General features: G+C 42.5%; 1 protein-coding gene across 1 annotated transcript; it reads left to right on the forward strand.

The window, feature by feature from the left end:
- Nucleotides 1-2,521: 2,521 nt before the first annotated feature.
- On the forward strand, nt 2,522-26,500 carry IDO2 (indoleamine 2,3-dioxygenase 2). The gene is made up of 10 exons (XM_070765033.1): nt 2,522-2,865; nt 4,600-4,695; nt 7,571-7,690; nt 9,091-9,209; nt 11,480-11,494; nt 13,486-13,585; nt 15,187-15,304; nt 19,301-19,352; nt 24,023-24,171; nt 25,701-26,500. Exons 1-10 carry the CDS (start codon nt 2,767-2,769, stop codon nt 26,045-26,047), a joined length of 1,215 nt encoding a protein of 404 aa, XP_070621134.1. The 5' UTR covers nt 2,522-2,766; the 3' UTR covers nt 26,048-26,500.
- Nucleotides 26,501-27,301: the final 801 nt, after the last annotated feature.

Here is a 27,301-nt window from a genome sequence, read left to right on the forward strand (position 1 = left end):
TGACAAATAAATGAATTAAAATAAATAAATAACACGGGTATGCATAATGTTCTTTGAGCAACCGTCTGCGGCAATATGCAAACAACCAGCCTAGATTAAGTGTCCAGCAAGCCGCAAAGATTTCCCCGAGGGGAGCAATAGAATTCCAAAGTCTCAAGCAAGGGTCATTCCCCATCATTGCTTCCTATCCCACCTTTCTCCTGGAAGCAACCAGGGATGGACTTTGGACATCTGTCAGCAAATTCCAGGCTCTGCTGCTGAGGTCTGGCTCACTTTGTCCTGCCAACAACCTCCTTGTTATCTGGGGGGGATCCTAAAGAACGAGGACACGAGTGTTTTTGCAATTTTGTGAAAGAGTGTTTTTGCAATTCACACTAAAAAGTATTTAACCCAGTATTCTCCAAGGGCAAACAGAGATGAGATGGAGGCCCTATTTGGACTGGGACTCACTGCTCACAGTCACTCATGCCCTCATCACCTCGAGGTTCGACTACTGTAATGCTCTCTACATGGGGCTACCTTTGAAAAGTGTTCGGAAACTTCAGATCATGTAGAATGCAGCTGCGAGAGCAATCATGGGCTTCCCTAAATATGCCCATGTCACACCAACACTCCGCAGTCTGCATTGGTTGCCGATCAGTTCCCGGTCACAATTCAAAGTGTTGGTTATGACCTATAAAGCCCTTCATGGCACTGGACCAGACTATCTCAGGGACCGTCTTCTGCCGCACGAATCCCAGCGACCAGTTAGGTCCCACAGAGTGGATCTTCTCCGGGTCCCGTCAACTAAACAATGCCGCTTGGCGGGACCCAGGGGAAGAGCCTTCTCTGTGGCGGCCCTGACCCTCTGGAACCAACTCCCCCCAGAGATTAGAATTTCCCCCACCCTCCTTGCCTTTCGTAAACTACTTAAAACCCACCTCTGCCGTCAGGCATGGGGGAACTGAGACACTCTTTCCCCCTAGGCCTTTACAATTTTATGCATGGTATGTCTGAATGTATGTTTGGTTTTTACTTTAATGGGTTTTTAATTGTTTTTACTATTGGATTATTGTGTACTGTATACTGTTCTATTATTGTTGTTACCCAGAAGAGACCTCAGACGACAAAAATTTGCCCTGTTTAATAACTAAGTCAGAAGTTCAGCAGACCTTTTCCCGATTTCCCGACACCTACGATCAAGGAAACGGTCAAACAAGCAGAGAGTAAACAGCCCAGCCAAAGAATCTCCAAGACCACGTCTACCAACACTGCCAGGACAAAACTCGAAAATACAAACTGAGAGCAAATATCACTTCCTACTAGTCCTGACGATGTTGCTTAGTTTGGTAATGAGAGGTCTGCAAGAAAATAACCGAGCTCAGAGAGCACCAGGGCCCCCTAATTTAATCACTACACATATTCTCCTTTATTGCTACTACTATTGCCCATCCTCCTCCTCCAGCTGAGAGAGAGAGGGAGGCAGGGAGGGAGGGGGAGAGAGAGAGAGTGAGAGAGAGCGAGAGAGCATGTGTGTATATTGCCCTTTCAAATACTGAATCCTTTCAATACTTATTGAAGTCTGAGAAAAAGGGCAACATAGAAATCTAATAAATAACTAAATAGCTAAATAACTAAATAGCTAAATGATAACTGAGGTTATGACCTATAAAGCCCTTCATGGCATCGGACCAGAATATCTCTGGGACCGCCTTCTGCCGCATGAATCCCAGCAACCAATTAGGTCCCACAGAGTTGGCCTTCTCCGGATCCCGTCGACTAAACAATGTCCTCTGGCGCCTTCTCTGTGGTGGCCCCGACTCTCTGGAACCAGCTCCCCCCAAAGATTAGAACTGCCCCCACCCTCCTTGCCTTCCATAAACTCCTTAAAACTCACCTCTGCCGTCAGGCATGGGGAAATTGAGGCATGCCGTACCCCTCTCCCCTGGGTCTATACAATTTATGTATAGACCCGGGGTATTATGGTATGGGGTTTTTAAAATGTTTTTTAAATCTATTAGATTTGTCATGAATTGTTTTATGGTATGCTGTGAGCCGCCCCGAGTCTACGGAGAGGGGCGGCATACAAATCTAATAAATAAAAATAATAATAACTAAATAAATAGCTAAATAGCTAAATAACTAAATAACTAAATAGCTAAGTAACTAAGTAACTAAATAACTAAATAGCTAAATAGCTAAATAGCTAAATAGCTAAATGGCTAAATGGCTAAATGGCTAAATGGCTAAATAACTAAATAGCTAAATAGCTAAATAACTAAATAACTAACTAACTAAATAGCTAAATAACTAAATAACTAAATAGCTAAATAGCTAAATAACTAAATAACTAAATAGCTAAGTAACTAAATAACTAAATAAATAACTAAAGAATTAAATAGCTAAATAGCTAAATAGCTAAATGGCTAAATAACTAAATAGCTAAATAACTAAATAACTAAATAACTAAATAGCTAAATAGCTAAATAACTAAATAAATCTGTCATGAATTCTTTTTTTGTTTCCAAATTTGGTCAATTGAGGTTGTTATCAACGCATCTCCCCAGTGTTTATCCAGCGCCACTGATCATTGGTCAGTGACATCCAAAAGGCCAAAGGTCTGGGACTATGAGGAGCAGAGGAGACACTTTAACCTAATCAAGATCTACTAATAGTTACTAGAAAACCTCGCCTTGGTCAGCAGTTGCTGTGAGGTTCTGAGCTTCGCTTCCATCCCAAATTCAGTCGGCGGCAAAATTCCCAACCTGCCCGTCAAAGCTCATCAGAATGGAGAACGCTATGCATCAAATGAAACAAAAGCCAGCATTCACACTGAAGAGATTTCATATTTCTGAAGATTACGGTTTCCTCCTTCCGAATCCACTGGTAGGTACAAGCCTTTTGCCCAAAATTAAAGGAGGTGTGGGAAGGAGGAGGAAATGTTGCAGATGGCTGGATGGAAGGAAGGACGTTGAGTAAGATTTTATTTATTTTTATATTTGTCAAACAATTATAGGATGGTATTTATTTATTTATTTATTTATTTATTCATTTGTCCAATACACAATACATATGGAAGAGAATAGACATGAAATAATATATATAAAGATAATATGTAAAAATAGAGGAGAAGATATATGAAAGAAAGAAAAGATACAGCGTTCCCTGGATTTTCGCGGGTTCGAACTTCGCGAAATGTCTATACCACGGTTTTTCAAAAATATTAATTAAAAAATACTTTGCGGGTTTTCCCCCTACACCACGGTTTTTCCTGCCTGATGATGTCATATGTCATCGCCAAACTTTTGTCTGCCTTTAATAAATATATATTTTTTAATAAACTTTAATAAATAAACATGGTGTGTAATAATCTAAAAGGTTGCTAAGGGAATGGAAAATTGCAATTTAGGGGTTTAAAGTGTTAAGGGAAGGCTTGTGATACTGTTCATAGCCAAAAATAGTGTATTTACTGCCGCATCTGTATTTCGCGGAAATTCGACTTTCGCGGGCAGTCTTGGAACGCATCCCCCGCGGAAATCGAGGGAACACTGTATATGATATATGAGATAAAGGAAAGACAATTGGACAGGGGACGAAAGGCACACTGGTGCGCATATGTACGCCCCTTACTGACCTCTTAGAAACCTGGAGAGGTCAATCGTGGAGAGTCTAAGGGAGAAATGTTGGGGGTTAGGGGTTGACACTATTGAGTCAATTTTAATTTGTATAAGCATACCGTAACATTAGAAAAGTAATGATAAAAAGTAATGATAAGAGACATTAGGGCAGTAGGACAGGGATGGTAGACGCATAATGCACGCCCCTTACAGACCTCTTAGAAAGGGAGGAGAGGTCAATTGTGGATAATCTGAGGTTAAATATTTTGGGGTTAGGAGTAGAAACCACGGAGTCAGCTAGTGCATTCCAGGCGTTGATTACTCCATTGCTGAACTTGTATTTTTTGCAGTCTAGTTTAGAGTGGTTGACATTTAGTTTAAATCTATTAGGTGCTTGTGTGTTGTCGTGGTTGAAGGTGAAGTAGTCACTAACAGGAAGGACATTTTGGTATTGGATTTTATGATTTTATAGCTAAGTAGCTAAATAACTAATTAAATAAGTAAATAAATCCCTCCTGAATTCTTTTTTATGAACTATAAACTAATTCTTTTTATGAACTCTAGTTAAGTCGGAACGGAGACGACGGAGTTGTAAGTTGTCTGATCAAAGAATGTTAAGTCTTCCTCGTCCTCCTCCTCCTCCTCCTCCTCTTCCTCCAATACCATCATCGAATATTGGCGATCCTATGTTAATCAACAGCGGCACAAAAAAGTGTTGCTAAGTTTTGTCCAAACCAATGCCTTAGATTTTGAATGGACGGATGCATGGTGCAGCAAAGCCCCAATGGATGATTATGATAATCTGTTAACCTGATAATTTGATAACACTTCTCTGGGAATTATCAGTCATCCAGGTCACGGTTGTTCCAAAGGTCCTTTTCCAAGAGGCAACTGGACATTCTGATTTTACTTTGAAGAAGCCTCTTGGATGAGAAGCCCACCATCTTCAATTTATATAATCGCATTTCTTTTTTCGATTTTTTTGGGTCTCTCTCTTTTTAAGAAAGAACTTCCTCCTTTCTATGGTCCATGGATGGAGATTGCTCATAGGTTGACTTACCTGATTGAGAGCCATCAACTACGTTCCCAGGTCAACAAGGTACTGAAATTCATTTTCAAGCATGACATTTAGCCATAGAGATTAATTATCTTTATTTATTTATTGGGTCAAGTACGTATTAGTTTTAAAAAAAGGCAAATTCAAATACACCCGGAATAGTGAACCTTCTGCCTTTCTCTCTGCAATGCTGCCAATGTTCCAGTAGGTGGCGCTTGTTCCACAGAAGAGAAAATAACATTGCTTAGATTTCTTATTTAGAATCTGCTTTCTATTTATATGCAAGGCTGTGATTTGCATGTAATAAATGACACATCAAAAGGCAAAAGGGAGAGTAACTAAAAACAAAAGGATGCAAAAAAGGAAAACCAAGTGTAAGATATATATACATACATATATATCCAACAGAAAAAAGATATATATACAGTGATACCTCATCTTACAAACGCCTCATCATACAAACTTTTCGAGATACAAACCCGGGGTTTAAGATTTTTTTGCCTCTTCTTACAAACTATTTTCACCTTACAAACCCACCGCCGCCGCTAGGATGCCCCGCCTCCGGACTCCCGTTGCCAGCAAAGCACCCGTTTTTGCATTGCTGGGATTCCCCTGAGGCTCCCCTCCATGGGAAACCCCACCTCCGGACTCCCGTTGCCAGCAAAGCACCCGTTTTTGCACTGCTGGGATTCCATTGAGGCTCCCCTCCATGGGAAACCCCACCTCTGGACTTCCGTTGCCAGCGAAGCGCTTGTTTTTGCGATGCTGGGATTCCCCTGCTGGGATTTCCCTGCAGCATCGCAAAAACACAGAAGTCCAGAGGTGGGGTTTCCTATGGAGGGGAACCTCAGGGGACTCCCAGCAGCGCAAAAATGGGCGCTTCGGCTGGCATAAGGGGTGAATTTTGGGCTTGCACGCATTAATCGCTTTTCCATTGATTCCTATGGGAAACATTGTTTCGTCTTACAAACTTTTCATCTTAAGAACCTCGTCCCAGAACCAATTAAGTTTGTAAGACAAGGTATCACTGTATATATATGTTTGTTTTCAGAAAAAACATGTGAGATATATATATTTCCCTGGTGCAGAGCTGAAGGGATTGGATATTGTAGCCTAGAGGGTTAATTCTCTGCCTTACAAGGCAAAGGTTGCAGGTTCAAGTCCCAGTGAGGGTATGGCTAGCTGATGAGGCCAAAATAAGGCAGAAATAGATCTATCCTAGTCTCCCTTAATTTTCAAATTCAGCAAAGAAAAAACAAAAGAAACCCATGTGACGTCAAAGCTCTGAACACTGAACACGACCCCGAACTTTGCCCGAACTTTGGAAAAATTTTGGATTCGTGTTTGGCATACCGAACACCACAAAATTTGGTATGGACCCAAATTGTGCGGGTTCAGTTCGCCCTTCACCAAGTGTGACGTATAAGTCATCAGGTATTGTTTTCAGGGCCGTTGTAACTTTGAACGGTCACTAAATGAATTATTGTTCGGTTGAGGACTACCAGGAATCTCTGCTATATGGGTCCCTTCCTCTTTGTTCCTTTTTTTCTTCAACTTAAGGGAAGAAATTCGATAATGAGGCGTGATCAGTGGTTTGCTTTCTGGCGCTCGATGTATCATGGTTGATTTATACACCAACATTGTCACTCGAAGCTGCAGAAATCGAACCTGCTAAAAGTGCAAACTTGTGGCTTCCTGGCCCTCAGCTGTTGCATCGTGATAAGCCACGGAAGAATGGGAGGTTTGCAGGCGTTATGTCGGCATGAAAGAGGCAAACCTATCAAAGTTAAATAGAAATCAAATGAGTTTATTGATCGGATGTATAGCGGTGTGTCTTCCACAGGAGATTTCCGACAAGTATTCAATTTTGTGTTAAAAAGGAGTTCAGGTGGTACGAAGAACTGCTTTTATGAATTTGTTCTTAATGGAATAGTCTTTAGCGGAAGGAAGGAGAAGGAAGAAGGGAAGGAAAAACGGAAAGGAAAGAAGGAGAAGGAAGAAGGAAAGGAAAGAACAGGACAGGGCAGGAAAGGAAGGAAGAAGGAAAGAAAGGAAAAGAATGAAGAAATGAAAGAAAAAGGGAAATAAAGGAAATAAAGGAAAGGAAGGAAGAAGAGAAGAAAAGAAGGAAAGGAAAGGAAAGAAAGGAAGGAAGGAATGAAGGAGAAAGAGACGGAGAAGGAAAGGAAAGGGAGGAAAGGAAGAAAGGAGAAGAGAGAAGGAAGATGGAAAGGAAGAAGGAAAGGAAAAGAAAGAAAGGAATGAAGGAGAGAGAGGAGAAGGAAACAAAAGGAAGGAAAGGAAGAAAGGAAAGAAAGGAAGGAAAGAGGGAGAAGAGAGAAGGAAGAAGGAAAAGGGAAGAAGGAAAGGAAAGGAAGAAAGGTATGAAGGAGAGAAGGAGAAGGAAAGGAAGGAAGGAAAGAAAGAAAGGAAAGAAGGAAGGAAGGAGAAGATAGAAGGAAGAAGGAAAAAGGAAGAAGGAAAGGAAATAAAGAAAGGAAGGAAAGAAGGAAAGGAAAGGAAAGGAAGAAAGGAGGGAAAGGAAGAAGGGAAAGAATCATTGGAGACTTTCAAAAACAGACTGGATAACCATTTGTCTGAAACGCTATAGGGTCTCCTACTTGGGCAGGGCGTTAGACTAGTTCAGGGGTAGGTCAAGTTGGCTCTTCTATGACATGTGGACTTCAACTCCCAGAATCCCTGAGCCAATCACGCAGGCTCAGGAATTCTGGGAGTTGAAGTCCACATGTCACAGAAGAGCCAACTGGGCCTACCCCGGGGCCACTAGAAGACCTCCAAGGTCCCTTCCAACTCTATCATCCTACATTCTATGAAGGAGGGAGAGAGATGGAGATGGCGGGCAACCTTTATTCATAACAATATTGCTTGTGCTTTACGGCTTTCTCTCTTTCAACAGATGCCTCTACTAAGCTGCCAGTACCTCCAAGGCCACCGAGAGCTCTATTTGGCCCACCTGGTCCTCAGTTTCATCACCATGGGCTACGTCTGGCAAGAAGGGGAAAAAGCCGTCCCCAAGGTAATAGTCACATGATGGCCAACCTATGGCATGCGTGCCACAGATGGCACATGGAGCCATATCTATCTATCTATCTATCTATCTATCTATCTATCTATCTATCTATCTATCTATCTATCTATCTATCTATCTATCTATCTATCTCTATATCTATCTATCTATCTATCTATCTATCTATCTATCTATCTATCTATCTATCTATGTGTTTGTTTGTTTATTTATTTCTCTCTCTCTCTCTCTCTATCTGTTTGTTTGTTTATTTGTTTATTTATGTATTTATGTATGTAAAGGCTCTTTAACATATTTAAATGTTTCGATCGTGTTCCCCCTTTAATAAAGGGCTAAATAAGGTTCAGGAGGGAAGTGTTTTTAATAGGAAAGTGAACCCAAGAACAAGGGGGCACAATCTGAGGTTAGTTGGGGGAAAGATCAGAAGCAACGTGAGAAAATATTATTTGACTGAAAGAGTAGTAGATGCTTGGAACAAACTTCCAGAAGACGTGGTTGATAAATCCACATTAACTGAATTTAAACATGCCTGGGATAAGCATAGATCCATCCTAAGATAAAGGACAGGAAATAGTATAAGGGCAGACTAGATGGACCAGGAGGTCTTTTCCTGCCGTCAATCTTCTAAATGCAAATGCCACAATTAAATAATGCCAGTGGTTAAGTGCCCAAACTTTGATCATGTGGGCTATGGGAATGCTGCTGCAATGGTCACAGATCCGAGGAGCAGTTGTAAGTCACTATTTTGTTTGAACTTTGAATGGGTGCTAAACGAACGGTTCTATTTTAAGGGCTACCAGTGGTTTTTTTCAATGCTTTTAGTAGCGGGATCCTACCGGTACAGTCGACGCCGTTGTACCATTAGCGAAAATTGAGCTGGGAGCAATGCTCTGCATCCTACTGTATTACTGTGTCTTTATATATGTTGTGAGCTGGCCCGAGTTCTCGGAGAGGGGCGGCATACAAATCTAATAAATACAATAATAAATAAATAAATCTCCGAAATGCGTGCATGCGTGTCCAAGTGAGATTTCGCTTCTGTGCAGGTGCAGGAAGCAAAATCTTGCTAGGGGATTTTGGTGTGTGAGATTTTGGCGATCGTTTTGCTCCTGCGCATGTGCAGAAGCAAAAAATGGCCGAAACCTCATGTACATGCGCATGTCCCCTTGTGAGATTTTGCTTCCTGTGCATGTGCAGAAGCAAAATCTCACCCGGATGCGTGTGTGCATGCGCCGGAGATGCAGAGCTTTGCGCACAGCTCAATTTTTGCTATCGGAGTGATGCCGTCAACCGTACCGGTAGGAATGTGCTACTGTCTGGAACTCTACTGAAGCCCAATCGGACACAGACTTAGGAGAGCTGGTGTTGACCTGCTGGTTCTTGCCTTCCAGATCTTGCCGCGAAACCTGGCCATCCCTTTTGGAGAAGTCTCTGAGATGCTTGGTCTCCCTCCGATCCTGGTCCACACGGACTTTGTTTTGGTGAACTGGAAGAAGAAAAATCCCCAGGGGTAATTCTATTGACAATAATATGTGTGCGCAACATCTGGAGACCAATCGTAGCTGGAGTAGCATAGAACCGTCACGCTCAAGAAATCAGGAATCCAAGGGGTCCAAATCAGTAATGGGTTGCTAGCCGGAATGCGCCACACTGCGTTCCGGGAGCGAAAATGGACCTGCACATGTAGCTCTGTGTCGCCGGTGTGCGCATGTGCGCACCCCAATGTAACAATGACAGAGTTTACAAGCCATTAAAGGAAAGACTTAATGAACTCAATCTATATAGTCTGGAGGACAGAAGGAAAAGGGGGGACATGATCGAAACATTTAAATATGTTAAAGGGTTAAATAAGGTCCAGGAGGGAAGTGTTTTTAATAGGAAAGTGAACACAAGAAGAAGGGGACACAATCTGAAGTTAGTTGGGGGAAAGATCAAAAGCAACGTGAGAAAACATTATTTCACCGAAAGAGTAGTAGATCCTTGGAACAAACTTCCAGCAGATGTGCTTGGTCAATCCACTGTCACTGAATTTAAATATGCCTGGGATAAACATAGATCCATCCTAAGATTAAATACAGGAAATAGTATAAGGGCCGACGAGATGGACCATGAGGTCTTTTTCTGCTGTCAATATTCTATGTTTCTATTAAGAGCTGGGAACATTGTTAGCACCTGGTTAGGGCTGGAAAGAAACATTCGGAACAAGTAAAGCAATGAGCCCCCCTCCCCCACAAAGAGAGGGTTTGGAAAACATTCTTTGCAGAGAGTAATAATGAAAGAGCTTGCAAGCTGGTTAAAAAAAAGCTACATTCAGAGTATAAGAGGCACCCAAATTATCAGCCTCTTTTAGGGAGGAAAAAGGTGTGTCTTATACTCGGAAGATCTATTTCGGCCTTATTTTGGCCTCATCAGCTAGCCATACCCTCACTGGGACTTGAACTTGCAACCTTGGCCTTGTAAGGCAGAGAATTAACCTCTAGGCAACAGTATCCAATCCCTTCAGGGAAGGGTTACATGTTATTTTAGGGAACCTGCCCTATATTTGGTCCCGTCGACCAAACAATGTCGGTTGGCGGGACCTAGGGGAAGAGCCTTCTCTGTGGGAGCCCCGGCCCTCTGGAATCAACTCCCCCCCCAGAGATTCGCACTGCCCCCTCCTTCCTTGCCTTCCGAAAGAGTTTAAAAACTCATCTTTGCCACCAGGCTTGGGACTCTTAGATCTTCCCCTGACCAATGAATGCCGTAAGTATGATTGCTGAATGTTTGGTTAATAAGTTAATTTTTTAGGTTAATCTTCTGTTTCTAATTGTTTTTAATATTGTAGTACTATTTATTTATTTATTTATTTATTTATTTATTTATTTACTTACTTACTTACTTACTTACTTACTTACTTACTTACTTACTTACTTACTTACTTATTTATTTATTGGATATGTATGCCGCCCCTCTCCGAAGACTCAGGGCGGCTAGCAGCAATAATAAGACAGCATATAATAATAATCCAATACTAAAAACAATTAAAATTCCATTATAATAAAAACCAAACAGACATACCATGCATAAAATTGTAACGGCCTAGGGGGAAAGAGTATCTCTGTTCCCCCATGCCTGGCGGCAGAGGTGGGTTTTAAGTAGCTTACGAAAGGCAAGGAGGGTGGGGGCAATTCTAATCTCTGGGGGGAGTTGGTTCCAGAGGGCCGGGGCCGCCACAGAGAAGGCTCTTCCCCTGGGTCCCGCCAAGCGGCATCGTTTAGTTGACGGGACCCGGAGAAGACCCACTCTGTGGGACCTAACTGGTCGCTGGGATTCGTGTGGCAGAAGGCGGTCCCTGAGATAATCTGGTCCGGTGCCATGAAGGGCTTTATAGGTCATAACCAACACTTTGAATTGTGACTGGAAACTGATCGGCAACCAATGCAGACTGCTAATTGGATTATATTATTATTCTTTTATTTATATGCCGTGAGCCGCCCCGAGTCCTCGGAGAGGGGTGGCATACAAATCCAATTAAATAAATTAAAAAAAAAAATAAGTATATCGTATATATATATAAGTAGATCAAGGCTGCAAGCATCTGGCTGGTTTACTCAAATGTTTGTAGCCTAGATCTGTTTGTCTCAACCTCAATGTATGAAATACACCTGTGTGTGTGTGTGTTATTGTTGTTGTTAAAAGCACAGTTGTACCATTGATGGACTTTTCCCTTCAACTAATTTCATCTCTTGATTTCTGCTTCCTTCCTGGTATGTTGGCGGGTGTCACCTCAATTTCTCCAAGGCGTCTGGAAATCGAGTAAGTCTTTGAGAATCCGGGTTTCTTTTTTCCTTTTTGCAGGACAAGATGGATTTCGTAATCACCCCGGAGTCAATGTTCAGCCTGTTTGAAGTCAAACAGCTGCTACATTTAGGAAGACAGGTTATGTTTACATTGTTCTGGGTGCCTATTTTTGCCACGGAATAGAAAACTGAGATTTAGGAGAATCATCTCCCTCCGTGAAACAGCTGCTTGGTGGTAGGTTGCAGCTTCCCTCTGGAGCACAAATGGCAAACTATCCAGAAATGGTTTGTTTAAGCAAGAAATTGCTCACCTCCTCTCCAGAACATTACTAAAACCCAAGGACTATTTGAGTATTTCTTTCACGTAGTTTTGTTTTTTTCATGCTGAATAGACTTGGAGTTGAGTAGAGATTTTAGCAATAAACAATAAATTTTAGCTGCTGCCACCCTCTTCCTCCTCCTCTTGTTTCTTCCTACACTCCTCCTCCTCCTCCTCCTCTTTCTCTTTCTCCTTTTAATTTTGCTTCTTTCTTCTCTCCTCCTCCTCCTCCACCTCTTTCTCCTTCTAATTTTGCTTCTTTCTCCTCTCCTCCTCCTCCCCCTCTTCCTCCTCCTCCCCTCCTTGTGTTCCATCCTACACTTATCTTTCTCCCCCTCCCCTTCCTTCTCCTTTTAATTTTACAAAATCTTCAACCTTACATTATCTACAACAGACCTCTCCCCTTTTCTAAGAGGTCTGTAAGGGGCGTGCATAAGTGCACTTTTGTGCCTAACGTTCCTGTCCTAATTTTTTTTAATCTTTTCTATCTCTACTTTATACTTATATTATGTTAAACATACTACAATACAATACTATATTTGGATGACAAATTAAATAAATAAATTAATTAATTAAAAAATAAAAATAAAAAATAAATAATAAATAAATAAAAAATAAATAAATAAAATAATAAATAAAATAGTAAACAAATAAATAAATAAATAAATAAATCTGGGTCCTCATTTTACCCACCTGAACCTTGAGCCGGTGGTGAGATTTGAACTGCTGAACTACAGCTAGCAGTTAGCTGAAGTATCCTGCAGTGCTGCACTTTAGAAACATAGAAACATAGAAGTCTGACGGCAGAAAAAGACCTCGTGGTCCATCTAGTCTGCCCTTATACTATTTTCTGTATTTTATCTTAGGATGGATATATGTTTATCCCAGGCATGTTTAAATTCAGTTCCTGTGGATTTACCAATCACGTCTGCTGGGAGTTTGTTCCAAGGATCTACTACTCTTTCAGTGAAACAATATTTTCTCACGTTGCTTTTGATCTTTCCCCCAACTAACTTCAGATTGTGTCCCCTTGTTCTTGTGTTCACTTTCCTATTAAAAACACTTCCCTCCTGGACCTTATTTAACCCTTTAACATATTTAAATGTCTCGATCATGTCTCCCCTTTTTCTTCTGTCTTCTAGACTATACAGATTGAGTTCATGAAGTCTTTCCTGATACGTTTTATGCTTAAGACCTTCCACCATTCTTGTAGCCCGTCTTTGGACCCGTTCAATTTTGTCAATATCTTTTTGTAGGCGAGGTCTCCAGAACTGAACACAGTACTCCAAATGGGGTCTCACCAGCACTCTATATAGCGGGATCACAATCTCCCTCTTCCTGCTTGTTATACCTCTAGCTATGCAGCTAAGCATCCTACTTGCTTTCCCTACCGCCTTTAACCACTGCACCTCCCGGGCTCTTCCAAACTTTCTTTAGTTTGCAAAGCAAGCAACGGAAGTCACAAAGCTTCATTTGTTTCTATGTTTCTATGTCAAACAGGTGTGCATGGAAGCATTGTCAAACGTTGCCAAGCTGTGGAACAGAAGCAGCAAAAGAGATTGTGCTCAGCTTATAGATCTATGGTTTTGCACACCTTGGGCTTTTTTGGAGACACAACCTCTCCCTCGAAAGCACTAAGAAACTCTTGTCCTTCCTTTCCTAGACTTCTCTTTTTCTCGTCTTTCCAGGAACGTGGAGCCCATAGTTACCTTCCCCGGAGGAGCAAGCGCAGACGGGTTTATCCTCGTCAGTTTGCTGGTTGAGAAAGTGGCTGCACCAGGACTCAAGGTCTTGTCTTTTCTTGAATTAATTATCAATGTTCGCTTTGGCTGTTTTGGTGAGGGATGGAGAAGAGCCGGCCCCAGCATTTCGGCTAATCTGAAAACACATTGAGTTCACCTAACAAACTAGACTGGTGGCCTGTAATTTATGGTGGGAATCCAACCAGCGTCAACATAGTCAGAACAGAACAGAATAGAATGCAGAGGGGAGTAGAATAGAATAATAATGATAATGATGATGATGATGATGATGATGATGATAATGATATAACAACAACAACAAAACCAACAATAATATAGAGTAGAGTAGAATATAATAATAATAATAATAATAATAATAATAATAACAACAACAAGAACAATAGCAACAACAATAACATTGTTTGTGGTTTTAACATGGTTTGTGGTTTTAGTTGTGTTTTAGCTAAGTGTGTGTATTGCCTACTGTCTGTCCTTGTTAGTTGTATATGGTTTTCTGTCATGGCCGTTGTTAAAAGGGTGTTATAAATAAAAGTGTATTATTATTATTGTTATTATTATTTATTTTATTATTTAGATTTGTACTATTATTATTATGTCAGTACAACACAGCAAACGAGATCACTACATTGGATTTCGTATTTCATCACCAGTCGGGCGCTTCCCAAGCACCTAGGACTGCGTGATGTAGCGGTGAATTATGTTTGCTGATCCCAGTAAAGCCACCTTTTGCAATTGACAGATGGAGATTTTGTCAATTCCAATGGTTTTCAAATGTCCCCTGAGATCCTTTGGCCCTGTGCCCTGCGTGCCAAGTACCACTGGGACCACTTTCATGGGCTTATGCCAGAGTCGTTGCAGCTCGATTTTTAGATCTTTGTTGTTGTTGTTGTTGTTGTTGTTGTTGTTATTATTATTATTATTATTATTATTATTATTACTAACAACAATAATGTAGAGTAGAGTGGAATAGAAGAGAATAGACTGCAGAGTAGAATAGAATAGAATAATAATAATAATAATAACAATAACAACAATAATATAGAGTAGAGGAGAATAGAATGCAGAGTAGAGTAGAGGAGAGGAGAATAGAATAACAATAACAACAACAATAATATAGAGTAGAGTAGAGTAGTAGAGTAGAGGAATTTCCCTAGCAGAGGCTCTGAAGGCTGGTCCTTTGCTGTTTCCAGGGCAACCCCATGGGCCATATCCATCCTGTGGTCTGGGATGTGTCACCTGGTCCTTGACTTTGACACCATCATTCTAATGTAATTACCTTGACAAGTTGAGGAGGCACTGCATGTTCTGTGAACAAAGCCAGTGTGTTTTGTTCACCCTTGTTAAGGGTCATATGAGTCCAACTAGAGCTCACATGACAGAAACCTTGACTTCTGGAACAAGCGAAGTATAATTCTGCCTAAGCTAGGCGTCATAAACTCATCTATCTGGGTGATCTGTAAAATGACTCGAAGCGTTAAAACAACAACAACAACAACAACAACAACAACAACAACAACAACAATAAAGCAACCAGCAAAATGGAACGCTGCAATGAAGCCAATGGATTCCTGCAAGGCAAATCAGGCGCCATGTAAGTTTAAACACCACTGGTCTCGTTTCTTGCAGGCAATTGCCAAGGCTGTGAATGGACTTCTGCAGCCAGATGACAAAATTCTGGCTGAAGCATTGCAAGAGGTGACAAACACCATTGAAGAGATGACCAAAACTCTGAAGAAAATGCATGGTAAGCCTGTGAGCCACGTATACTTAGATATAGACATTGGACATCAGAGTGGGAAGGGACCTTGGGCATCTACTGGTCAAACCCCTTGCTCGAACAGGAGATTTTATACCATTCCAGATTGGCTGTTCAATCTCTTCTTCGTGAGTTGGCAATTAAAAAGAATATTCATACAGTGTTACCTCTACCTAAGAACGCCTCTACTTATGAACTTTTTTAGATAAGAACCGGGTGTTCAAGATTTTTTGCCTCTTCTCAAGAACCATTTTCCACTTACAAACCCCAGCCTCCGAAACTGTAACTGGAAAAGGCAGGGAGAAGCCTCCGTGGGGCCTCTCTTGGAATCTCCTGGGAGGAAACAGGGCCGGAAAAGGTGGGGAGAAACCTCCGTGGAGCCTCTCTTGGAATCTCCTGGGAGGAAACAGGGCTGGAAAAGGTGGGGAGAAGCCTCCGTGGAGCCTCTCTAGGGATGTCCTGGGAGGAAACAGGGCCAGAAAAGGCAGGGAGAAGCCTCCATGGGGCCTCTCTTGGAATCTCCTGGGAGGAAACAGGGCCGGAAAAGGTGGGGAGAAGCCTCCATGGAGCCTCTCTTGGAATCTCCTGGGAGGAAACAGGGCCGGAAAAGGTGGGGAGAAGCCTCCATGGGGCCTCTCTTGGAATCTCCTGGGAGGAAACAGGGCCAGAAAAGGCAGGGAGAAGCCTCCATGGGGCCTCTCTTGGAATCTCCTGGGAGGAAACAGGGCCAGAAAAGGCAGGGAGAAGCCTCCATGGGGCCTCTCTTGGAATCTCCTGGGAGGAAACAGGGCCGGAAAAGGTGGGGAGAAGCCTCCATGGGGCCTCTCTTGGAATCTCCTGGGAGGAAACAGGGCCGGAAAAGGTGGGGAGAAGCCTCCATGGGGCCTCTCTTGGAATCTCCTGGGAGGAAACAGGGCCGGAAAAGGTTGGGAGAAGCCTCCATGGAGCCTCTCTAGAGATCTCCTGGGAGGAAACGGCAGGAAAAGGTGGGGAGAAGCCTCCGTGGGGTCTCTCTAGGAATCTCCTGGGAGGAAACAGGGCAGGAAAAGGAGGGGAGAAGCCTCCATGGGGCCTCTCTAGGAATCTCCTGGGAGGAAACAGGGCCTCCACCCTCCCTGTGGTTTCCCCAATCGCACACATAATTTGCTTTTACATTGATTCCTATGGGAAAAATTGCTTCTTCTTACAAACTTTTCTACTTAAAAACCTGGTCTCGGTAAGTTCGTAAGTAGAGATACCACTGTGTTATTTTGCTGAATCTGCCCTCCAGGTTTGCTCAGGGAAGACCGCTAGAAAGATCTTTAGACAAAGTAGAAGTACTTGTGATGGGAAAGAGAATAAATCTTTCATAGCTGCAAGAAACCTTTGAATTTCCCTCCGTGCTTGACAGATCTCAGCTGTTCCTGAATGTGGCTCAGTATTGTTGATTCGTCGCTTGGTTATTTTCTGGGCCTTTTGCAACCCTGATATTAACAAAGCCTTTGATGCTGTAAGATTTACCCACCATTTAGTTCTGTAATTATCTCTTGCCATAAGTGAAAGCTACCCCACTGGGGCTGGAATGGAGGCTTAGCCAAATGAATAGAATTGATTTTTCAAATGTCGGCCTCTTTTCCTTAGGCAGAAGGGCCTCCAGTCTCAGGGCTGCATTTGGTTCACATCTCAAGGTCATAAAAAAAAAATAGTGAGATCTTTAAAAAGGCAGAACGCTTCATTTTTCACCGGGAGCAGAAACAAGTAATAGTTGTGCCGAAAATGAGCAACAGATTTTGCATTGGATAATGTAATATAATCCTCATCTTCATTTAACGACCCCATAATCCCCTGCAGGGTGGAGTCTGGGCAATTGATTGGCGCTAGCGGAGTGTTTTAATGGCCAGATGCTCTTCCTGTCGCCAGTGAGGAGTTGAGGCACATATATTCTCAGTATGCCTGGAGTGAGAAAGATCAGCCTCCAGATCAAATAATAATAAATATTTATTTAGGTACAAAGTAGAAAAACAAATTCAAATACAAGTCTAATATTAAATAATTTAAAAAACCCAACTAATCTAAAACTCATTTAAAATGATATAATGTAATGTAAAATAATTATATAATTATTATATTATATAATACAACACAACACAATACAAATCAAATACAAGTCAAATATTAAAAAATTTAAAATACCCAACTAATCTAAAATCCATTTAAAACCATATAATGTAATGTAATATATAATTATATAATTAATATAATATAATACAATACAACCCAACCCAACCCAATGCAACACAACATAGTATTTTAATGCAATACGATGCGATGTGATGCAATGCAATGCGATATGTGTTCTGTCTGGGTCACTCCGGAAGCTATGACCAACCCAAAAGATAAGCCAGACACACCGGTTGAATCCAAATACAGTTTTATAATGATAAAGAGAAAAGAAGCCAACAGAAAATTTCCTTACAGATCAGGAAAACACTGGAACTCCAAATAGATACACGAACGCAATTGTTCATACAGAAACACAGGATTCTTAATGCCAGACGAGGCTGTTGAGCTAACAGACACACACACCTCCCACCAGTCTTCAAGGCTGCTGGGCCACGAGCCAGGAACAAAAATGCAGAGAGAAAATGCAGATAACACCAACTCCCCTTTGATAACACTCCACGCTGCCGGAATGGTTCTCATGCCTTATAAACCCTTCCCTGCTAATGAGGACCACACCCAACCCCCTGGTGTTTCTCATTCAATGCTGATAATATCTACGCAGTTGATTTCTCCTTTGAGCTATGCGTCTCTGCCGCAGACTAATGATAGCTTGTGCGTCGTCATCCAGGGACTCCAGGGAATCACAGCTACTTGCTTGAGATAGCCCTTCCCCAGGGCTCCCAGGCCTTGCATCACCTTCACTTTCGTGACTGTTGTCTGCACTGTCTGACTGCAAAGAACTCTCCTCTCCGCTCTCAGCCTCTCCCGGGCATGGAGCCAGCAGAGACGCAGCTGGTCTTTGATCTGGCTCAGGCTGAACCACAACAGTAATGTAATGTAATATAATTATATAATTATTATATAATACAACACAATAACACAACACAATACAACCCAAACCAACCCAAATACAAGTCAAATATTAAAAAATTTAAAATACCCGACTAATCTAAAACCCATTTAAAACCATCCGAGTCTGCGGAGAGGGGTGGCATACAAATCTAAATAATAAATAAATAAAAATAAATAAAAATAAAAATAAAAATAAAATAAAAATACAAAATAAAATTAAAATTAAAATTAAAATTATTAAAATTAAAATAAAATAAAATAAAATAAAATAAAATAATATAATATAATACAATATAATATAATACAATACAATACAATACAATACAACCCAACCCAACCCAACACAACACAACCCAATGCAACACAACGTAGCATTGTAATGCAATACGATGCGATGTGATGCAATGCGATGCGATTTGATGCAAACATCTTCTCTTTCTTCAATAGAAAGCAGTCATATTTGATTGCCCAAAGAGCAGGCATACAGAATTACAGAGAAGTTAATTGTTCTCACTGTCAGAAGATTTCTGTTTATTTTTTAGCCTGGATCTCTCTCTGATGGTTTCCATTCTTGTCCTGCCTTCAGCTGCTTTGGAGAAAAGGTTGACCTCCTCTTCTCTGCGAAAGCTCAGATATTGGAAGACTTCTATCGTGTCACCCCTAATCCTTCTCCTTATTAAAGGAGACGTACCCAATTCTTGCAAATGTTCATCATACGTTTTAACCTCCAGACCCCTAAACTTATCTTTGTTGCTCTTTTTTGCACTCTGGGTCTCACCGCACTGTTGTTGAGACGGGCACCACCACCTACTCATATTTGTGCATTTGGTTTTTCTTGCCTAAGTGTGCAATGTTACATCTGTACGTATCTTTGCACTTATTAAGCATATCCAGCAAACTGATTTGATCCTTATGTGCTCTGATTCCCAGATTACGTTGATCCTTCGGTCTTTTATGGAGTGACGAGAATATTTTTTTCTGGGTAAGTACAGCTGGACTCCTTTGGCTTTAAAAGTATTTTCCAAACAGAGCCACAGAGAGAAGCCACTGTGGTTGTTGAGAAAACCCACAATGCTAACTGAGTTGGGGGCTTTCTGTGTTCTCCAAGGATTGACCCAAACATCTGTACCGATTAGACGTGGCAAAGAAGAGTTCCTTCTACCATTTTCTTTTGGAATGGACTATTCCTTTTCACAATCTTCAGAGCATTTATTCTCAAGTGATACTTATGGCTACAAAGCTCTCCTCCTATCAGTGTGGGAGTGGTATCTCAGGACTAAATTTCCTTCCTTCCTTCCTTCCTTCCTTCCTTCCTTCCTTCCTTCCTTCCTTCCTTCCTTCCTTCCTTCCTTCCTTCCTTCTCCTTTTCTTTCTTTTCTTTCTTTCTCTCCTTCCTTCCCTCTTTCTTTTCTTTCTTTCTTTCCTTCCTCCCTCCCTCTCTCCCTTTTGGGAGAGGTATATCAGGACTACACTAACTCCCTTCCTCCCTCCCTTTCCCCTCTTTCTTTCTTTCTTTCTTTCTTTCTTTCTTTCCTTTCCCCCTTTCCCCTTTCTTTCTTTCTTTCTTTCCTCCCCCTTCTTTCTTTTCTTTCTTTCTTTCTTCCTTTCTTTCTTTCCTTTCCCCTTTTTTTCTTTCTTTCCTCCCCCTTCATTCTTTTCTTTCTTTCTTTCTTTTCTTCCTCCCCCCTTCTTTCTTTTCTTTTTTCTTTCTTTCTTTCTTTCTTTCTTTCTTTCCTTCTTTCTTTCTTTCTTTCTTTTCTTCCTTCTTTTCCCTTTTCTCTCCTTCCTTCCTCCCCCCTTCTTTCTTTTCTTTCTTTCTTTCTTTCTCTCAGACTCCTTAGTCTTGCCTTGGGAAAGTGCCTGGGTCATAAACGAAGGAGGAGAATGGGTGAATTCAACCCCTGACCGGCACATCCTCAATCCAAATCTTTACAAACTCTTGCACAAAAACAGGCCAAGCGTGGGGGCTTCTCAATCCTCTTCCTTAATGTTTGGTTTCCCAAGGCCACGTTAGCTAATTGTGTTGCCTTCACTTAATCAAGGTCCCTCATTAAACCTTCATTAAAATTCGGATGTGTTGAAGCAGAGAGGGGGGAAGAACTGATACTCCAAACGAAGTGGAACTTGAGTCTAGAGCAAAATTCTCCCTCCGGGCATTGCAGAATCCTTAGAATGACTACAAAGAGAACTTGTTGCTAGATTGCCAGAGTCAAAGTAGGTTACGAGACACCCTTTGTGGCTGACACAAGAGGAGGCTTCTGGTTTGACATTAGCTGCTCAAACGCATGCGAGAAAAAGCCCTAGATTTATTTTAGGCTGGGACCTCAGCAAAAACAATAGATTAGCCTGTCATTGACACTTCATCCCAGGTGAATTCAGTTGTCAGATTCTCTCCGTCTAAACAGAAATAAAACGGCAGGGCTGCTTTGCAAGGTGTAGTAAAATATGTCAAGGCGGCAATCGCACTGGTGTGTCCAGAGCTTTGATCATACCATTATGTCCACCATTAATATTGTTCTATCATGCTCTCTGGTAAAATCCTCCCAAAAATTCACAGATAGAAATGTCAGACACACACACGTTTGAAAATTCAAAACAATGTTCTTTATAATGAAAATTCACTTAAACCAAGCCCTCTTTTGGGATAGCAAAGAGCATTGGTACAAGTCCCTTATCAGTTCTGTGATACTTAGCTTGCAGCTGGGAGGCAATTCACAGTCCTTCTTCTTTCACAAAGTGAAACACTGCTTTGGTTTAGTTTCAAAGCAGGGAAAAATCAGCACACAAAAGGTCCAAGTCAGTAAAGCAGTCACGAAACACAACGATCAGATAATCCTCCACAATGGCCAAACCCACAGGCTGCTCTTTATAGCAGCCTCACTAATGACCACAGCCCCACCCAACCACAGGTGGCCTCATTTTCTTTGATAATAATCTCTCAGTTGTTGCTGCCTATGCATCGCTCTCCGCATGCGTGGCTGTATCATTAACTCTTGTTCTGAATCCAAGGAGGAGAGAGATAATTGATCTCCTTCTGAGCTGTCTGCCCCACTCTCCTCCTCCCTGTCACTCATGTCTTGTTGGTCAGAGGAGCCTTCATCTTCAGATTCCCCCGGGGGCAAACCAGGCCTGCAGCATGTGGATGTCTCCCCCACATCCACAGTCCTTGGGGCAGGAGCTGGGCCAGAGCTAACCACAACAAATATAATATTATAATATACTGCTCAAAAAATCAAGAGAACACTCAAAGAACACATCCTAGATCTGAATGAATGAAATATTCTCATTGAATACTGTACTTTGTTCTGTACAAAGTCGAATGTGCACAACAGCCGGTGAAATTGATTGTCTATCAGTGTTGCTTCCAAAGTGGACAGTTTGATTTCACCGAAGTTTGATTTACTTGGAATTCTATTGTGTTGTTTAAGGGTTCCCTTTATTTTTCTGAGCAGTGTATTGAATACAGTGGTACCTTTACTTACGAACTTAATTCGTTCTGTGACCAGGTTCTTAAGTAGAAAGGTTTGTAAGAAGAAGCCATTTTTCCCATAAGAATCAATGTAAAAGCAAATAATGCGTGCGATTGGGGAAACCACAGGGAGGGTGGAGGCCCTGTTTCCTCCCAGCAAGAGAGGCCCCACGGAGGCTTCTCTTCGCCTTTTCCAGCCCTGTTTCCTCCCATGAGATTCCAAGAGAGGCCCCACGGAGGTTTCTCCTCATCTTTTCCAGCCCTGTTACCTCCCAGGAGATTCCTAGAGAGACCCCATGGAGTTCTCACCACCTTTTCTGGCCCTGTTTCCTCTCAGGAGATTCCTAGAGAGGCCCCACGGAGGCTTCTCTTCGCCTTTTCTGGCCCTATTTTCTCCCAGGAGATTCCTAGAGAGGCCCCACAGAGGTTTCTTCCCACCTTTTCATCCCTGTTTCCTCCCAGGAGATTCCTAGAGAGGCCTCACGGAGGCTTCTCCTCACCTTTTCCAGCCCTGTTACCTCCCAGGAGATTCCTAGAGAGGCCCCATAGAGTTCTCACCACCTTTTCATCCCTGTTTCCTCCCAGGAGATTCCTAGAGAGGCCCCACGGAGGCTTCTCCCTGCCTTTTCCAGTTACAGTTTTGGAGGCTGGGGTTTGTAAGTGGAAAATGGTTCTTGAGAAGAGGCCAAAAAAATCTTGAACACCCAGTTCTTATGTAGAAAAGATAGTAAGTAGAGGCATTCTTAGGCAGAGGTACCACTGTAACTTTACTATGCTAGCTGATTGACATTGAAGAGGTGGAGAACGTAGGATCCCCAGTGTGTTTCTTCTCACTCTTCGAAGGAAAAGGTCTGAACGCAAACTGCGGGCATCCACAGTACGTGGTAGACTTCCTCCGTAGTCACCTGTTGCCGGGCAAAGAGGCTGCGGCATGCCAAGCGCAGCCTCGCCACCTCTTGAAAAGCGCCCCGTGGCTTGGAGAAATGCCTCCGTGGCAACTCAGGTCGTCTTCTGAGCAGGCTGCTAAGGAAGGCAGTTGTGTGAGCATTCGAGTAAAAGAGCAGCCTAAAAATAGATCGGCGGCGGCTTGCTCCCTGGTGCTTCGGTAACATCTGGCAAGGAGGGCAGGTGGCCCAGGTCAGCTAATGAGCTGCACACACAGCTTGAATCTCAGTGGGCAGCGGCTTCTCTGCGGTTGATCTGTGGCTCTTGAAATGCGTCGCTTGGCAGAGGAATTGGAGGCTCTGAAGCTGCCACCCTCCTCCTCCTCCTCCTCCATCTCCTTCTCCTGCTAATTTTCTTCCTTCATCCTCTTCTCCTCCTCCTCCTCCTCTTCCTCCCCCTCCTTTGGCTTTTTCCTACATTTATTCTCCTCCAATCCCACCTCCTTCCCCTTCTAATTTTTCTTCTTCTTCTTCTTCTTAGCCTCCTCCTCCTTGCTTCTTCCTACACTTATTTATTTATTTATTATTTATTTTATTAGATTTGTATGCCACCCCTCTCCGAAGACTCGGGGCGGCTAACAACAATAAAAAAGACAATGTAAACAAATCTAATATTAAAAATAATCTAAAAACCCCCAATTTAAAAAACCAATCATACATACAAGCATACCATGTGTAAATTCTAAAAGCCTAGGGGAAAGGGAAAAAAATTCAATTCCCCCATGCCTGACGACAGAGGTGGGTTTTAAGGAGCTTGCGAAAGGCAAGGAGGGTGGGGGCAACTCTGATATCTGGGGGGGAGCTGGTTCCAGAGGGTCGGGGCCGCCACAGAGAAGGCTCTTCTCCTGGGTCCCGCCAAACGACATTGTTTAGTTGACGGGACCCGGAGAAGGCCAACTCTGTGGGACCTAACCGGCCGCTGGGATTATCCTTCTCCTCCTCCACCTCCATCTCCTTCTCCCAATTTTGCTTCTTCCTCCTCCTCTTCTCCTCCTCCTCCTCTTCCTCCATCTCCTTCTCCTTCTACACTTCTCCTCCTCTTCCACCTCCACCTCCTTCTTCTAATTTTCTTCCTTCCTTCCTTCTCCTCCTCCTCCTCCTGAAATTGTGTTCCAAATTGTTCCCCAGTGTTATTCATTAGCTGCTGTTGTTCCTGCTTATTTGGGCACTGGCTTCTGTAGAAGGTTACCGGTTGTTCCTCTTTTCTGCAACCCATCAGTGCCTTTTCCCCTCTTCCAGCTGGAAAGACAACCCCGTGTTGCCAGAAGGTTTGCTGTACGAAGGCCTTTGCGAACATCCGTTGGCATATTCGGGGGGCAGCGCAGCTCAGAGCTCCACCCTGCACGCCTTCGACGAGCTGCTTGGTATCCAACATCAGAAAGAAAGTGGTAAGACCTCTCCTCTGCTTGCATTTAGACCTTGCGTGGTAGATTGGAATTAGGATTAAAACACCAAGGGGTTTTCCAAATCTTCCAATTATTCTGACTGTTAAGGAGGGTGCAGAGTGATCCCTGAGTTGTCAAAGCTACACATACACAGAGGAAATGTGGAGTTTTAGCAGATATCCAGCCGATTGCCCAGAGAGACGAGTAATGGTTCAGTAATACAATCCAGGTACATTAAGTGTATAAAATATCATTTACTTTGGCAAGGGTCTGTTCTGGGTCCTATTCTTTTTAATATGTTTGTGAGTGACATAGGGGAAGGTTTGGTAGGGAAGGTTTGCCCTTTTGCCGATGACTCTAAAGTGTGCAATAGGGTTGATATTCCTGGAGGGGTCTGTAATATGGTAAATGATTTAGCTTTACTAGATAAATGGTCAAAGCAATGGAAACTGCAGTTTAATGTTTCCAAATGTAAAATAATGCACTTGGGGAAAAGGAATCCTCAATCTGAGTATTGCATTGGCAAAAACTTCAGAAGAGAAGGATTTAGGGGTAGTGATTTCTGACAGTCTCAAAATGGGTGAGCAGTGTGGTCGGGCGGTAGGAAAAGCAAGTAGGATGCTTGGCTGCATAGCTAGAGGTATAACAAGCAGGAAGAGGGAGATTGTGATCCCCTTATATAGAGCGCTGGTGAGACCACATTTGGAATACTGTGTTCAGTTCTGGAGACCTCACCTACAAAAAGATATTGACAAAATTGAACGGGTCCAAAGACGGGCTACAAGAATGGTGGAAGGTCTTAAACATAAAACGTATCAGGAAAGACTTAATGAACTCAATCTGTATTGCCTGGAGGACAGAAGGAAAAGGGGGGACATGATCGAAACATTTAAATATGTTAAAGGGTTAAATAAGGTTCAGGAGGGAAGTGTTTTTAATAGGAAAGTGAACACAAGAACAAGGGGACACAATCTGAAGTTAGTTGGGGGAAAGATCAAAGGCAACATGAGAAAATATTATTTTACTGAAAGAGTAGTAGATCCTTGGAACAAACTTCCAGCAGACGTGGTTGGTAAATCCACAGTAACTGAATTTAAACATGCCTGGGATAAACATATATCCATTTTATGATAAAATACAGGAAATAGTATAAGGGCAGACTAGATGGACCATGAGGTCTTTTTCTGCCGTCAGTCTTCTATGTTTCTATGTTTCTAAATATAGTACCTTAGTCAGGAACAGTCCTAGTCATACACAGTTAAATCAGTTAATACATATAAAAAACTGTAAGTCTTACTTGTTTAGCTTACAATTACAGAAACCAGCATTTGAACATATAGTTCTTACTAAAGCAGTCATAGAGAAATAACAGAAATAGCAGAGAGAGTCAGAGAGAGAATCATGCTTCTGGCTCCCTCTTGTGGCCATCAGTAACACTAACTGTTAAAGCAATAGTGTTTCAATACATTTAAGCCTACATTGTTAACTTGCCTTGAACTCCACTTATCCGTTGCTTTGGTATCTTTCGCCAGCTGCATTTTTGCATGGGATGAGAAAATACATGCCTCATCATCATCAAGCCTTCATTGAAGAAATCCAGTCTGTCCCTCCCCTGAAGGAGCACATCTTATATTCTGGAAACCTAGACCTTCGGTCCATGTATAACAAGTGTGTGGCTGCTCTTTCTGAGCTAAGGACCTATCATATCACCCTAGTTGCCAAGTACGTCGTCATAGCATCCAAAAAAGCCAAGAGCAGCATTTCTCAAAGCACAACTCCTCCATCGTTCCTGGAAAGGATGGGGACTGGGGGTACGCATGTTCTGAAATTCTTAAAATGTGTCCGAGACACAACGAAAGAAGCTATGATACAACTCTAAAAGACTGCCCTTTCGGTCAAGTAGAGATGAAAGTCATGATTATTGTTCTAGACCTGGGCTGGGATCTGGCTGGCTGCTCCAAGAATACCAGCTTTACAAGCTTGTAATTTTCAAAACAACATTTATTTTATTTTTCCCACCACATTGGATTTTGTCATTACAGCCCCGGCATGGAAAAATGCATTCTAAGCTCACAGACTAAACGAAGTTATAATTCTTTCTAAAATAGCAGGCTGTCTAATTCGAAACATCTTCTTATCTCTGAGTCAGGTTCACGCTGTTAAAAAGCAGTTTATCATGCAATATAAAACTTACTTCTCCGGAGAGACGACGTACGGCACCATTTTTGTTTCTAGCACTTTGAAGAAAAGCATCCATCTCTTCCGTTCAATTCCGGAAGCGATGTAATTAATTATACACTCCGAATAGCACATTAAAACCTCTTCCCCCCAATTTCATCTCTTCTTTTCTGTAACCTTCTGAACTTTGCACTTAGCCAAGGACCCCCTTCTATACTCCCGTTATCAGAAGAAACATGACTCTGCATGCTTTCGTCGGACGGCTGTTGTATTTCACTAGCTTCTTCCACACCTCTTAAATCAGGCTAATGAACAGCTTCTACATCATCTTCATCTTCTGAATCTGACAAGTCTAAAGGCTGACAGGGAATGCTCACAACACTTATGGAGCCCATTCTTGAGCTGCATGAGTCTTTCCCTCCCGCTTTTGTCCACCCCACTGTGCTCATCTCCCCCACACCTTTCTCCTCTCTTGAGCTCCATGACTCTTTCCCTCCCGTTTTTGTCCACCCCACTGTGCTCATCTCCCCCACACCTTTCTTCTCTCTTGAGCTCCATGAGCCTTTCCCTTCCGTTTTTGTCCACCCCACTGTGCTCATCTCCCCCACACCTTTCTCCTCTCTTGAGCTCCATGAGTCTTTCCCTCCCGTTTTTGTCCACCCCACTGTGCTCATCTCCCCCACACCTTTCTCCTCTCTTGAGCTCCATGAGTCTTTCCCTCCTGTTTTTGTCCACCCCATTGTGCTCATCTCCCCCACACCTTTCTCCTCTCTTGAGCTCCATGACTCTTTCCCTCCCGTTTTTGTCCACCCCACTGTGCTCATCTCCCCCACAACTTTCTCTCTTGAGCTCCAGGAGTCTTTCCCTCCCCTTTTTGTCCACCCCACTGTGCTCATTTTCCCCATGCAGTTTGGAAGGGGGAGTTTGTCGCTGGGATTCAAAGCAGCGCTGGCAA

Source organism: Erythrolamprus reginae, chromosome 12 (assembly GCF_031021105.1).
Source record: "Erythrolamprus reginae isolate rEryReg1 chromosome 12, rEryReg1.hap1, whole genome shotgun sequence".
Taxonomy (NCBI): Eukaryota; Metazoa; Chordata; class Lepidosauria; order Squamata; family Dipsadidae; genus Erythrolamprus; species Erythrolamprus reginae.